The sequence below is a fragment of the Achroia grisella genome, unplaced genomic scaffold (assembly GCF_030625045.1).
Source record: "Achroia grisella isolate CSIRO2021 unplaced genomic scaffold, CSIRO_AGI_Agris_v1 utg1086, whole genome shotgun sequence".
Taxonomy (NCBI): Eukaryota; Metazoa; Arthropoda; class Insecta; order Lepidoptera; family Pyralidae; genus Achroia; species Achroia grisella.
Window position 1 is genome coordinate 2,203,519 of NW_026712572.1, and position 15,598 is coordinate 2,219,116.

Here is a 15,598-nt window from a genome sequence, read left to right on the forward strand (position 1 = left end):
TTCGACTGCTGGATGTTGGACGCGAGGAGGTAGACCCGCTTAAGTGACGTACTACAGGTAGGTAGAGCAGCTCAAGTGTCGTACCAGGATGGAGAGGTGCGTTACCTGTGGTGGTGGACGCGGCGGCGGGCCAGCAGGTACAGCAGCAGCAGCATCAGCGCCAGGCAGCGCGCCGCCAGCAGCGCGGCCGCCGCCAGGGTCCGCAGCAGGTCAGCCGCCGCCGCTGCCAGCGCGCGCACCGCAGCCGCCTCCGGGTATCATCCCGTGCCGCACTTGCCGCTCTCGAACACGCCCTGCGTCAATAATACAAATATCACTTTGTACAAAGTCATTTCACTTTGTTCAGAGTCATATGGTTTTGTACAAAATCATCCGCTCGGTTACCTCTCTTATAAATTCAAATTCAAAAATAATTTTCCATTTTAGCCGCTTATGAACGTAAAATTTTAACATTCTAAATTTAATGGAGAATTTATATGAATATTTTGACATTGTTATTTTAGATTTAAATTATAATTTTGTACTTTTAATTTCGACGCAATAATTATTGTTCTGAATTATTATTGACAGTAAGTTAATGGAGAGGTGTATGACAGTGTGGAGGCGTACCTTGCGGAAGAAGTTAATGGAGAACTACGTGTGGAGGCAGAGTACCTTGCGGAAGAAGGGCGAGAAGGCGACGAGCGTGTCCCTGGTGAGCGGCGCGGCGTGCAGCACGCAGCGGCGGTCGGCGCTGCACACGGCCAGCAGCCGCCGCAGGAACGCCTCCAGCGCAGCCGGCGAGACATACGAGTGGAGGCAGAGTACCTTGCGGAAGAAGGGCGAGAAGGCGACGAGCGTGTCCCTGGTGAGCGGCGCGGCGTGCAGCACGCAGCGGCGGTCGGCGCTGCACACGGCCAGCAGCCGCCGCAGGAACGCCTCCAGCGCAGCCGGCGAGACATACGAGTGGAGGCAGAGTACCTTGCGGAAGAAGGGCGAGAAGGCGACGAGCGTGTCCCTGGTGAGCGGCGCGGCGTGCAGCACGCAGCGGCGGTCGGCGCTGCACACGGCCAGCAGCCGCCGCAGGAACGCCTCCAGCGCCGCGCGGCGGGACCGCGCCACCTCCTCCGACGACCACAGCCGCCGCCCGGGGAACGGGATCGCGCCCACCTGCCGACACACACACACCTATACTACTCCACACGCGACTACTTTCTAGTTTTTTTTTTATTTATCCTTTATAGGAAAGACTTAGCAAACTGTACCCATACAGCCATGTAAGGATATAGTTTGCTAGGACCTTCTACGTGTACAACTTTATAATAGTCGTAACAGTTTCTCAGATTTTTAATAGACCACACACACCCGGTCCTGTACCACTCCACAAGGCACTACGACATTGCATTCTAGTTTTTTTTTTAATAAGTAAATTTTATAGGTAGGTCCTAACGTCACAATATGTTTTGTACAACTTTCATGGGTCATTGGGCTCCCTAAAATATGATCGAGCGCAGTGATGGCTGGCTCATCAGTCATACTAGTGAACGAGTGCTGCTTGTAAAGACTGGTCTGCTCTTATCACTACGACTGATTTAATCTTATTGTGTATTTATATTTGTCCTAATAAATTAGTACTGGTTGGTAGTTTGTATTCACAAGTTTCGACTTGTAAAATTACTTAAAAGAGCAACACACAAATTTTTCGCTCGTTCTTCTTGTGATGAGAAATTTTCCGAATGAGCGGTAGTTTAAAAAAAATGTTATGACTACTTAAAAGTGCTTAAGTTAAGTTTATGTGAATAAATGATTTTCCATTCTATTGTATTGTTTATAGTAGTAGACAACGTGTTAGTGGTCCTCCCAGCTGTGCTTGCAGCTGTGCCGCGTACCTTGGGCCCGTAGGTGCGGCGCATGGTGAGGTAGAGGTCTCTGAAGCGGCGGTAGCGGCGCAGCAGCTGCCAGCGACTGGCGCCCACCGCCACGCGCACCTCGTACTCGTGGTGCGTGCGCGCGCCCGCGCCCCGCGTCACCCACCCCGCCACGCTCACCACGCTGCCTGCGTCACACGCCCTCACGTCACCACACGTCCTCGCACGCCGTCACAATCATCATGTCATGTCATTGTAACACGCTACATATTTGTGTATTCACCCATGCGTTGCATGTTACAAGCATACATAATATATAAGCAAACAATACGCTAATAATTACAATACTTATAAAATTAAAAATGATTTTATTCATATAGGTCTATTACAGACTCTTATGATATCAATCAAAATCAATAATATATTGAAAATCGTCCATTCACTAAATGATTCATCAAAAATCCCTAAATATTGATATCTCTGATTCAAAAATCTAAATTAATTAGTAAAATATTATCGTAAAATATTTTTTTTTTACAAACAAAATGGTCTATCGTTATAAAATTAATATAAAACCAACATAACAATACATACAGACAGTATGTAATATTATTAAAGAAAATTAATACAAAAATATATATATATAAACTCACTGAAATCTATTGGATGCATGAGGCCAATAGAAACTGTTGGATCCTGAAAGTAAAGACAAAATCAATTATAACACTGTCACCAAACATTTATTTTACTTTTATTTATTTATTTATTTGTAAATGGTCTAAGGGTGAGATCATCATATCATCTGCTTCTTCCTTATCCCGTTCATTTGTTCTCTTCCATTCATCCCTGTTCGCAGTCATCTCGTTATTTACTCTTTTTCTCGCCATATCATCTTTTGCACCTTCGGTCCGTAATTTAAAAGATATAGGTAACTTTGTTTTCTACTATGTAAAGAAGATATTTATTTTATTTATTTATTAAAGGAAAACACAGGTTAACTATACCTATGTCAATCAATATAAAAGCAAACTAACAGCCTTTCACAAATAACAACAGATTAATTGTGTTAAATTTGACATCACTGCATCTATAATAATATATATATAATATTATAAAGCTGAAGAGTTTGTTTGTTTGTTTGAACGCGCTAATCTCAAGAACTAATTGGTTCGATTTAGAAAAAAAAATTTCGCGTTGGATAGTCCATTTGTCGAGGTTTTAAGCTACATAACATTACGCTACTACCAATAGAAGCGGAGCTGCAATGAAAAATATTGGAAAAGGAAATGAAAGGCAGATGAAGGTGCGCGGGACAGCTGTAATGTAAGTTGTACTCCATTTTCCGCAATTGGCCTCTCATCTGGGCCATTGTGCGTGTAGAGCCAGGCTACTAAAGTAGTCAGCCAAGCTCCTCTCTGAAGCGCAGAAGACTCCTGGTGTCTTCGCAGGCTTCACGGAGCGACCTCACCGTTCCGAGGATTTGATTACGTTGTGTGGCCACTGCTATGCACTCCAGGATTACGTGAGCAGCCGTTTCCTCGGCTACAAAGCAGCCCCAACACAGGGGACTGTCAATAGCATTTGTTGTGTGTTGTAACATATTGTGTACAGATGTTTGTTTAAGGAACAGTGGCCCGTTATTGTCCCTATCATTATTCTTAGGTTTTGCCTGTCCAGATTTAGTAGGCGTTTTGTCAATCTCTGGTTCGTTTGCGGGACAGCTATAAAGGCAACACAAATAGAGATATATAAGAACAAATGTGTATGTACCGGTATAGATCGTTCCATGATCGCCTGCTCGTGGTCGTGGTCGTGGTCGTGTTCTTGTTCGAGGACGGGCCTCCGCAGCGGGTCGTCCCACACCTCCGAGTGGTCGGTGTGAAGCTCGTCGTTGGACGTGGACACGTTGTCTGACCCTTCCATCTCTTGCTCTTTTAACCTGACATAATGAACAAAAAAAAACCTAATATTTATGATGTTGTAGGGAGAGGGAAATCTCAGGATCCACTGAACTTATTTTAAAATTAAAGTGGTTTATGACGTTATAGGGACTAATTTTTAATCTCTACTGAACTGATTTTGTAAAATAAAAAGATGTGACGTGGTAGGAAATAATATCAGGATATACTGAATAAATTTTGAAAATCCATTTACCATTTATCTAGGATATAGATTATGTATTTATTTAAAATAACATTAATTCTATATGATGACCAAGATTTTTTACAGTGTGACTAGAAACAAATACAAAATTACCAAACGTGATGGGTGTAATGGTACGGAGATAAATTTTAGCCAACACACTATGCCCGGGCAAGGAGCACAAGCTCGGGGCCTAAACCCAGCGGTTTGTAAGGGCCTGCGGATGATCCTGCTGCTGCTGCCAACTATTTTGGACTACCTACTATTATAGCTTGACATCTGTTAGGGTTAACTGGTATACCAAAGTTACTAGACCATGAGTTCGTGATCTAAATTATCGATACAGACATGTTCATATATTTGCAAATTATCTGCGTAAAAACTGCCAGGTATAGGTGAGAGTTTATAAAAGTGGAAAATTTAGATGGCGCTGTGCAATTTACGCGATGCTTTCGTTTTTAGTTACTGTAGCAGATAATTGATCATAGGCTTTTGTGTACATATTGTTTTCTTAATATTTATTTAAAAGAGCAACACACAAGTTTCTTGCTTATTCTTCTTGTGATGAATCTGCATTCCGAATAAGTGGTAGAATCAAAAAACTTGACTATTCAAAAGTGCTTATATTAAGTTTATTTGAATAAAGATTATTTCTATTTCTTATTGTGGTATTTGCGATTACACTATTCTCGTGGAGTAAAATGTTTTATTTCTCCTGGCTTTTGAAGTGTACTTTAGAAGTAACAGCGAGTGAAGTCCCACCTTAGGGTACGCCGGTTGGTAGATCACACTAGTTAGATAATTTATCATCAACTCTGATCGCTTGTTGTCCTCCCCGAAGGTGAGATGAAAAAATCCAAAGCTGAAGATGAGAACCTATGGTGCAGCAAGATGGATAGAAAGATATCATGGTCTACCATGTTAAAAGCACTGGAAAAATGCTAAAAACTCGTTTAACTTTGGTTAATAAAAAGGATGGTTATCGTACCATCCCTTTTTGTTAACCAAAGTTAAACAGAGAGAACATAAATGAGAGGTAAACATCAGACCTGTGCAGCAGCGGATCGACGACGTGTCCGTTGTGGGGAGCGTGGCCGCCGTGGTTGGCGTGGTCGGTGGCGACGTGCATGTCGCTCTCTGAGAGCGTGAGCGAGGGCGTCTCCTGTATGGGCGTCACCATCATGCTGCGCCGCCCGCCCTGGTTGTCGAAGAACGAGTACTGCAGCGCCATCTCCAGACGGACGTACTTCTTTTGCAGATCTTGCAGCACCTGACATATGTTAGTCTGTTTTGAAAACTAATCGAATATGTGTATTAATGTTAAACTTGTGGTCAAAATTCGATTCGACCAAACAAAAAAAACATAATATGCGTGTTAGTGTCACATATATCGTAACGTGCATAATGTTTTTTTTTATTTTTCAATGCAATATCAAAATATGGTTGTCAATGTTTCAGGCAAACTATTTTTTAAGCTTGACATGAAAAAAATCTAACGCATCTAGAGTATCGGTACCGCAATCTGTCGGTTGAGCTCCTCCTTGGAGCAGTCATTCTCCAGTGAGGAGATGACCAGCATCTTCTGTGACGCTATGCGGGAGCACAGCCTCTGCATCGCTCGTAACGCTTCCGCTTCTGTAACCTGACGCCGCCCCGACTTGCCATCACCTGATAAATTATCTCATGTAAATCTTAACTATATAAACATAATAAATTAAACAAACATGCATATGTTTTTATTCTATAAAGACTGTAGTGAATTAAAAGATAAAAACAATAGAAATGAGGAAAGAGGTTTGTTTTATTAGTATTTTTTTAGTATTTTATTTTTATTAGTAATTTTTAAATTTTAAACAAAAATCAAATAATAATATTTTTATTCATGTAGATCTATTACACAATCTTAGGATACGGTAAATCTGCAGTCAATTCAGTGTGCTTTTGAGCTAAGAAGAACTGACAAGAAATTTGGCTCTTATTGTTTTCAAATCTGTTTATACATTATTACAAAGATATAGATCCATTTTTAAATTCGGTAGAATGTAGTGACCATCAGCATATACTATTCTATTTTGTCAAAAGGAAAAAAATAATAAGTAGTTCACGCATAATGAATCTGCAACTCGTATAACAGGTGAAATATGAACTTCAACCTAAAAAGAGTATGAAGAAACCAGCCATCATTACCCTCAACCATTTTTCATTTTTGAGGGAGTACATTGACCCGGCCTATCATACGCATATATATGTACTGACTATAATTACTAGAAGTCCTTAGTTACCTGGTAATCTTCTTCTGTACTTGGTCCTTTGGTGTCTTTCCTCCGGCGATCTTTCAACAGAACTTGACGACTGGCCCTCCACTATCCTCGGCTGCAATATAACCATTTAGACAATTAACATTTCAAAGACACTGGCGGAAATCACTAGAAACAAAATTTCAAAAAATACATTTTATATTTTCATATTTTATACCGAGGGATAGAAGAGTAATATAGATTACTAGCTTTTGCTCGCGGCTTCGCTCGCGTTAATTTATCCCTTTAGGGGTGGAATTTATCAAAATCCTTTCTTAGCGGATGCCTACGTCATAACATCTACCTGCATGCCAAATTTCAGCCCGATCCGTCCAGTGGTTTGGGCTGTGCGTTGATAGACCACTATGTCAGTCACCTTTGAGTTATATATATTTAGATACATCAGAATAACACGTAGGCTATAAATTTCACGCGAGCACAATTAGTAAAACAAAAATTTAAAAATATATTATAAATCATTACATAGTATAAAACAGAGCACTGACGCTGTCTGTCCGTCCCTATGTATGCTTAAATCTTTAAAACTACACAACGGATTTTGAAGCGGTTTTTTAATAGATAAAAGTGATTCAAAAGGTAGGTATATATATATATAATACATGTACACCCGTGCGAAGTCGGGTCGAGTAGCTAGTTGAATATAAAATAATAAAATTATTAATTATTATTTACTACTGTATAGTATCATTTTGTGTGTTAAAATTAAGTTATGCATGCTGTGTCTACATGTAGTATTACTTAAATAGTTTATTTTATGTGTATAAATTTATGTACTCTGTAAGACATCCAGTTTTGTAGACCTTTTTTTTATGTGGAGAAAATCTTCATAGATTCAACCACCCATCCAGGGGAACGGGTGGGATATGTGAGATTGTACTCACTAAAAACTCCACGGTGTTCCTCGATACGCCATGTTTTGTAGACCTAATAAATAAAAAAAAATCCAATAACATTTCTAAATAACAAGTATTGAATACCTTATGATAATCTTCAGTGCTGGACATGTCGTCACTATCGTCAGCCACCGGCGCTGGTCCCAGTCTGAACTGGGGCTGCAGCGGGGGCTCCGACACATCCGCGGCCTCCGCCGCCGCCGCCGCGGGGGACGCGGGGGTCGCGGGGGACGCGGGGGACGCGGGGGACGGGGGGGACGCGGGGGTGGCGGGGAACGGCTTCGGAGAGCCGGTGCTGGCCGTGTGGAACGTGTCGCACGTGGTCAACGTCGGGTTCGGGGACGTGAGCGGGTCTAGACTGAGGCTTAGACTGGAAGAAAATATATATATATATAAAATCAGTTTAGTATCATTATAAATACGTGAAGCAAAAATGTACTAAAAAGTAATTTAAGAAATATGCACGGATGGATGAATACTATACTAAAACTAGTACATTTATAATTTATACTAGCTGTTCCCCTCGATTTCGTCCGCATGGAGTTTTTCTAAAATAAAGGTAGCCTAAGTTACTCATTACATCAGCTATCTGCCAAAAAAGGCCCGTCAAAATTGGTCCAACCATTTCAGAGATTAGCCGGAACAAACAGACAGGCAAAAATTGTAAAAAATATTTTGGTGTATACACCGTATTTATATTCATATGCATGTTGTTAAAAAAAAAGAGATTATTTCAATATTACAAACATACATTTTTATTTATATGTATAGATAGAGAATGACTCGTATACAGAGTACTGTTGTGCGAGTAATCAAAATGCAAATCCGCGACCATCGTGAGTAAAGCGGAGTGGTAAACTGCTAGACCACCACGGCCGAGTAATTAAGTCATGTTCTCACCTCATCTTCTTAATCTGGTACTCCTCCCGTTCATCTGCGGAGAGGGGCTCTAGCTCCTGCTGCGGCGTCCTCAGCACCAGCTCCGACTTGCTGCGCTTCACGGGTTCAGTCCGCAGATCGAACTCAACCTCGCGCTCTGTAAAAATATACGTTTTTTTTAAAGAAGGAAAGAAGAAAAGATTAAAAACAATTGTTGACAACCATTACATACATAGAACAACTAAACCACATACACACACCTATATATGTGTATATATTTATTAGGATAATATATTTTAATAATACAATGCATAAATTTACTATTTCATTCATTCATTCAAATAGGTATAACCTGTAATATATATATATATATATATATACATAATCATATACATATAACAATTACAAAAACATTTATAGGAATGCCAAGATACACTGCAAGCAGCGCCAGCTCGGCCTGCAGCCGCTCGACCTTCACGTACATACATACATACATACATACATACATACCCCGTCCGGGCGCGGGCCCGAGGTCGGCCGCGAGCGCGTGCCGCAGCCCGAGGTCCTGCGTGGCGAGCAGCGCCAGCTCGGCCTGCAGCCGCTCGACCTTCACGTACATACATACATACATACATACATACATACCCCGTCCGGGCGCGGGCCCGAGGTCGGCCGCGAGCGCGTGCCGCAGCCCGAGGTCCTGCGTGGCGAGCAGCGCCAGCTCGGCCTGCAGCCGCTCGACCTTCACGTACATACATACATACATACATACATACATACCCCGTCCGGGCGCGGGCCCGAGGTCGGCCGCGAGCGCGTGCCGCAGCCCGAGGTCCTGCGTGGCGAGCAGCGCCAGCTCGGCCTGCAGCCGCTCGACCTTCACGCGGTGCGACGCCACCGACGACACCCGGCTCTTGAGTTCGTCCTCCAGTTCTACCAGTTCTTTTTTCTGAAAATCATATTTGGTGTACAACGCCGAATCGAACTCGCGAGCATCGGAAGTAAAGCGGTGAGTTAAACAGTTAGACATCCGAGGTCGCCAAATGTTAATAGTGCCTATAATATTAGCTAGATTTAAAGATTGAAGGCTTCGGCGGTCTGGCGGTTTGTATTTGAACAAACATTTGTATTTATGTTTGTCCCAATATTCCGTATTGGGAAGATTTTATAAAACACTAGCTTTTGCCCGCAGCTTCGTTCGCGTTAATTTATCCTCTTAGCGGTGGAATTCATCAAAATCCTTTCTTAGGGGATGCCTACGTCATAGTAGCTTTATGCATGCAAAGTCTCAGCCCGATCGGTTCAAAATTGACCAGTTTCAAGCAAACTATCATCCCCTATTTTATCCCCTTGGGGGTAGAATTAAACAAAATCCTATTTTAGCGGATGCCTACGTCATAACATCTACCTGCATGCCAAATTTCAGCCCGATCCGACCAGTTGTTTGGGCTGTGCGTTGATAGATCACTATGTCAGTCGGTCACCTTTGAGTTATATATATTTAGATAGGTGTGATAACTTACATGTCTATCAACGGTGTCCTTTATGTCACCTTTGAGTTCTATATATTTAGATAAGTGTGGTAACTTACATGTCTATCAACGGTGTCCTTTATGCTCTGAGCAGTCTTTGGCTCACACTGCTGCAGTAGATGCATCAGACACTCTGTGCTGGACTCCGATGCCGGACTCTCTGGACTGGGGGTTGCGCTCTGCAATTAAATAATACCTTCAATAGTGAGTTCAATTTTGATGAAACGTTACTGTGATATATTATACATAGCTTATACATCACTACTTCTACATATTACAAACAGACACTCCAATTTTATTTATATGTAAAGAATACACTTTATTGCACCAACAGACGGACATAAACGAAGTTAAAACATCTTAATCCTAATAATATTATAAACGCCAAAGTTTGTGAGTATAGATGTTTGTTATTTTCTCACGCCAAAACTACTGAACGGATTTTGATATAACTTTACAGTAATATAGCTTATGCATCAGAATAACATATACGCTATATTTTTTATTGAAATTTAACACGGGTAAAACCGCGTGCACAGCTAGTTGAAGTAAGTACAAAAGGCGGTCTTATCGCAAATGCAATCTCTTCCAGATAGAACCATCGTGATAACCTGTGGAATTTGGCACTATGGTCTAACTGACCTGACCTCATGTTCATCTTATCATCCCCCACTAGCATATCTACTCCACCGTTAGCGAAGGCGAGTGACCATTCCATCACCGTGAACTTAAAAAAATATCTTCAATTCCTTATGCCTTTAAATTTTTTTAATGTATTTGATGGTAAGTGATACAGGTGCATCATACCATTACCATCCATCCATAAAAAAAATGAAATTACAAACAGAAACTTAAATTTTTATAGATTTGCACTGATAGATGCTTCCATTAGCGGAAAATTAGACAGAAATATAAATTGGCACGCAGTTTTTTTATATGGAGTGAATACTTACATATATAACTATATACATATTAAATTCACTAGTAATTATTACAAGTAAGGCCGCGTGGTAACAACGCACACAGTCGACTGTCTGCAGCCCCTCCACGTAGCCCCTCTAAAGTGCCCTTGAGGTTACATTACACACATTAACGATGTATCATAATTTTTATCTGATTTTTAACAACTGCGGACATCCTTTCTTTTATTAATTTATTTATTATTACAAATAGTTAACATATTATACTTTTAAATATAGTTACATAAAAAATTAAAGCAATGCTTACGGACATGTTAGATTATTCATTGCCCGTGGCAGATTACCGTCGTCAGTGCCGTGACCACACAGACAAGATCAATATTAATTAGTTTTACAATATTATTTCATATGTATGTTAGTCTATAAGGTATTTATGATATGGGCCTAGTTACCTGAACTACCTGCCTCGAACAGGTTTGAATCTGATTGACCCATATAACAAATTAACTAACTTTTTGTTGATGGGAACACAATTAACAAATTAAATTGATTTCAAGATGTGGACGTATATTCGTGTAATAAATCGTAATTCTTTTGGAAATTCTTCCGATATTTAATTCTTCGACGTTAATACTAGGTAGAATTAAAATTCGGTGCGGTTATTCTAATTAAGAGAGAAAAGTGTTTATTTTAATTGTATTTTGAGTATAAGTTTGTTGTGGATAAACTAAGTAATAATTACCTACTTGATTTGACAAAAATTCTTATTCCTACAAATCAGCGAATCAGCGACTAACATAGTCTATATTCCATGCAGGCAAAGCCGCCAGAAATTACTAGTAATAAGCATTAAAAAAAAGGAAAAATTAGGAATTGTAAAAATATTTTAAATTGTTCATCTATTGCATGATAATATACTACAACATAAAGTTAAATCAAATCGAAATATTCTTATTCATGTAGCTCTATTACAGACCCTTATAATATGTCAAATCTACGGTCAGTTGCGAGTGATTTTGAGCTGAGGAGAACTGACTCTCTGTACTCTGAACTTAAACTCAGTATTTAGTCATAAAAAGAACACGTAACATGCAATTTACCTCGTTCAATTTGTAGCCTTTAGCCAGTAGCTGCCTCGTCTGCTGCTTCACCAGGTCGTCGAGAGCTGTTCTCTTCGCTTCCACCTTGCTCTTCAAGCTGGTCACGTGACTCTCCTCGGTCTCAGCCTATGGGGACATGGGGGCGTATAGCAACACAAAAATAATTACGGAGTTCTGAATTTTGTGACTGTTATTCTGTGAATGTAAGGTACAATTAAGTGGTAATACTTAATTTCAACTTTTACGTTTAGAAACATTATTAACAGGCCCCACTTCCAGACCCAGGGCCCCGCGACGGATTGGGCCCTCTAGTTTACTCTACCTCCCTACTCCATTACCAAACGATAACCGACTCTCGTCTGAAAATCAGTCTTAATAAATGCTTACCGACTATGGTCAATTTATTCGTTTTTGTTATTTTTTTTTTATAAATGTCTAGCAAGAACTTGAACCCCTCATCACAAAAGGACTTTTTAAAATTATTTTTGCCTGCTTTGTTTTGAATGTAAGGTTTTTGTACATGAACATATCTCTGTATTATAATAATTTTGGTTTTATTTTCATATTTGATGTACATATTAATTTATATAATTCTTCTTTCTGTGAGAGGAACAATAAATGTTTTTCATTCATTCATTACATCTCTTTAGAGATATAGATGTATATGGGGATCCCATATACATGTTTTAAAAATTACTTTGTCTATTCTAACAAAATATTGCTTTATCACTATGGTCATAGGGGCCCCATTATCCTAATGTGCCCATGGCCTCTAATAGGTGAAAACGGCCCTGATTTTTATTATAATTAAAGTCAGTGTATGACTACGTGAGTCGTGATTATTAATCTCACAATCTATCTAGTTGAATAAACTGCCTATCTACATTTCGCAATATTTCGTCTGACAATCATATGAGGGTAGTTGAACAAACTGCCGGTACCTATGAATATTAACATTCGTTGTTATTCCAGTCGGCTCGTGACCACGGCTGATGCAACATAATCGAAACGTGGAGACGTAATATTATGGAGTGGTTGAAAGCCAACTCCTGCTTGACTGATATTTCGGATTAATTTAACATTTTGCCTTATTGTGAAAAATTATATTTTCTATATGTGGATGTGTGAGGAAAGAGACTAACTGGAAGCCTTTGAAATGTGGTGTTGGAGAAGGATAGAAAGAATTAGCTGGAAAGATAAAATAAGGAATGAAGAAGTGCTTGGAAGTGTTAAAAAAAAGAGACAGATCATAGATATTATTGAGAATAGGCGGGGGAAAATGTTGAGGCACTTGCTATGACACGACAAACTTATGAATGATATTATCGAAGGAAAAATAGAAGTAAAGAGGGGAAGAGGAAGACCAAGACACAGCTATATCAAGCAAGTTAAAGAAAAAGTTGGAGTCGTGTCGTATCAACAGCTAAAATGACTGATAGAAGATCGTTGAAGGTGGCGGGAGCTCCACCGACAAGAGCACAGCTCTTAAATTATGAATGAATGATGTATATATATATATTGTGATGTGTTAGTACTATTTGTGATTTGTTAGTCAGTCTAGTTATTTTATTTTATTTGTTATAGACAACCCAGAGCTATACTGACATATATATAAAGTCTATGGTACAAAAAATAGCCTATGCTCCATTACTCACTTAAAAAAATATTAATAAATATTATTGCGACCTAATATATAACTACCTCGGTGGTCTAGCGGTCTAGCATACCGCTTTACGTCCGATGGTCGCGAGTTCGATTCCTCGCACGGCACAAACATTTGTATTCATGAGATTGTTTGTATCGGTCTGAATGTTGTCTATTTATAATATGTATGTATTTAGGAAAAAATATCAATTTGTATCAATTATTTAGTGCCCATAACACAAACTTTAGTTAGCTTAACTTGGGTCTAGATGGCGCTATGTGAATTGTCCTGCGATTATTATTATTACTATTTTTTTATATACGAGTATGTACATCATAGATCATGGCGGAGAAGAATACCGAAAGCTGACTCCACTACCATGTGGGATATAGCTGGGATCAGAGAGACAGTGAGATGTTACTGTAACCGTTATTAACCGGTAAGAAATAAACCAATATTACTAAGACTTAAGTAGTAGGTTAAAGTATGTTAAATCGTTCTATGTATTGTAGTGAATAGCGTTTTATTAGTATTAAATAACCGTTGTAGTAATACCATATAATTTATTATTTTCATATCACCACATATTTAAAAAACAATGTAAATTCTTCACAATTTATAATCACAATATTCAGAACACCAACGACAAAAAAAAATTAAAAAGTCAAAAGCACATCCAACTAATACTAATATGGTAGTATGACTAAAATGCAGCGGCTGGCGAATCCACTATCGCTACTAACTGGGCTAACATAAAATGTTGAGAGAGTGTATGAACAATAATCCTATTGTTTGTGGTAAAAAATGAGTGCATTCATATGAGGTACCAGTGTTTCTCGATCGCAACTCGATTATCACTTTCCTTGAATGAGAAAGAGAGAGAAAGATTAAAACCACAGGACCGGCCTGTAGTTTTAATCTTTTATCTAATCTCAATATAGACTTAAATACAAACCTGTTCTATTAAAACTTAATCAAGATTAAACCTAATAATTTGATAACAACTTGACTATCTCGATGGTCTAGCGGTTTAGAACACCCCTTACTTTCCGATGGTCGCAGGTTCGTGGTCATGAGTATAGTTGTTTCCATATATATTATATATTTACAAAAAAAATGCATTCAATCCTTACTAATATTATAAATGCGAAAGTAACTCCGTCTGTCTGTCTGTCTCGCTTTCACACCGAAACCACTGATCCGATTTAAATGAAATTTGGTACACAGATAGTCTAGACCCTGACAAAGGACATATGCTACTTTTTAATGCAAAAAAAGGGTTGCAAGGGGTTGAAAGGGGAGATGAAAGGTTATATGGAAGTATCGTCATTTTACGCGGACGAAGTCGTGTGCGCAGCTAGTTATATATATTTATATAAGTCGTTTAGTACCTATAATATAAGTCGTTTAGTACCTATACTTCCTCTACTTTAGTAGAGGAAGACCGAAAAAGAGATGGATGGACTGTGTGAAAGATGATATGGTGAGAAAGGGAGTAAATAACGGGATGAATGCGAACAGAGATGAATGGAAGAGAAAAACATATTACGACGACCACAAATAAAAGGGATAAGGAAGAAGCAAATGATGATGATGATGAACAAGCTTTGCTTAGCTTAGGATTAGATGACGTTCTGTGAATAGTCCAGGGGTATTATTAATTTAATTTTTACGGTTTTAAGCCTGTAAAATTGACACTGCGCCATCTAATACCAAAGATTGCGGTGCGAAGAAAGCACTATGTGGATTTTCCTTTATTAGAGGCATTAAAATCTATTGGTAATAATCATCAATTTAAAACTGCTCATACAAATATGGTGATTTATAAAACTTACTATACGGTTGGTGATTTCCTGATAAATGACGTAGAGACAATTGATTAACGATCATACAGATAGCTGTATGATGACGTAATGCAGTGATTTTATTTGACCAAACATAAATTGTACAATTAAAATTTTTGTAAACCTCTCATGAGGAAAATCTACAGATCTCGACAACATATTGCTAACATCATTTGACGACCTCGGTGGTCTAACTGTCTAGCACACCGCTTTATAACCGATGGTCGCGGGTTCGATTCCTCGCACGGGACAAACATTTGTATTCATAAGTATGATTGTTTGTATCGGTCTAGGTGTTTTCTATGTATAATATGTATGTATTTACAAAAACTAATCTATGTATATGTATCAGTTATCTAGTACCCATAACACAAGCTTTAGCTAGCTTAACTTGGGTCTAGATGGCGCTGTGTGAATTGTCCTAAGATATAGATATATATCTTATAGCTTACATTTGACAAATAAAGTATTATTATTA

The 15,598-nt window shown here is 39.2% G+C and overlaps 1 protein-coding gene across 1 annotated transcript in view; it reads right to left on the reverse strand.

Moving 5' to 3' along the window:
- Positions 1 to 257: 257 nt before the first annotated feature.
- LOC131843482 (kinesin-like protein Klp98A) overlaps positions 258 to 15,598 on the reverse strand; it is a 41,177-nt gene continuing 25,836 nt past the window's right edge. Inside the window, exons 15-27 of the mRNA XM_059192153.1 lie at positions 11,632 to 11,757; positions 9,671 to 9,790; positions 8,860 to 9,028; positions 8,101 to 8,236; positions 7,285 to 7,570; positions 6,272 to 6,362; positions 5,506 to 5,657; positions 5,039 to 5,259; positions 3,618 to 3,786; positions 2,501 to 2,543; positions 1,869 to 2,035; positions 961 to 1,149; positions 258 to 293 (exon numbers count right to left, since the gene is read on the reverse strand). Coding sequence (XP_059048136.1) covers positions 258 to 293; positions 961 to 1,149; positions 1,869 to 2,035; positions 2,501 to 2,543; positions 3,618 to 3,786; positions 5,039 to 5,259; positions 5,506 to 5,657; positions 6,272 to 6,362; positions 7,285 to 7,570; positions 8,101 to 8,236; positions 8,860 to 9,028; positions 9,671 to 9,790; positions 11,632 to 11,757 — 1,905 coding nt within the window. The remainder of the gene's footprint in view (positions 294 to 960; positions 1,150 to 1,868; positions 2,036 to 2,500; positions 2,544 to 3,617; positions 3,787 to 5,038; positions 5,260 to 5,505; positions 5,658 to 6,271; positions 6,363 to 7,284; positions 7,571 to 8,100; positions 8,237 to 8,859; positions 9,029 to 9,670; positions 9,791 to 11,631; positions 11,758 to 15,598) is intronic.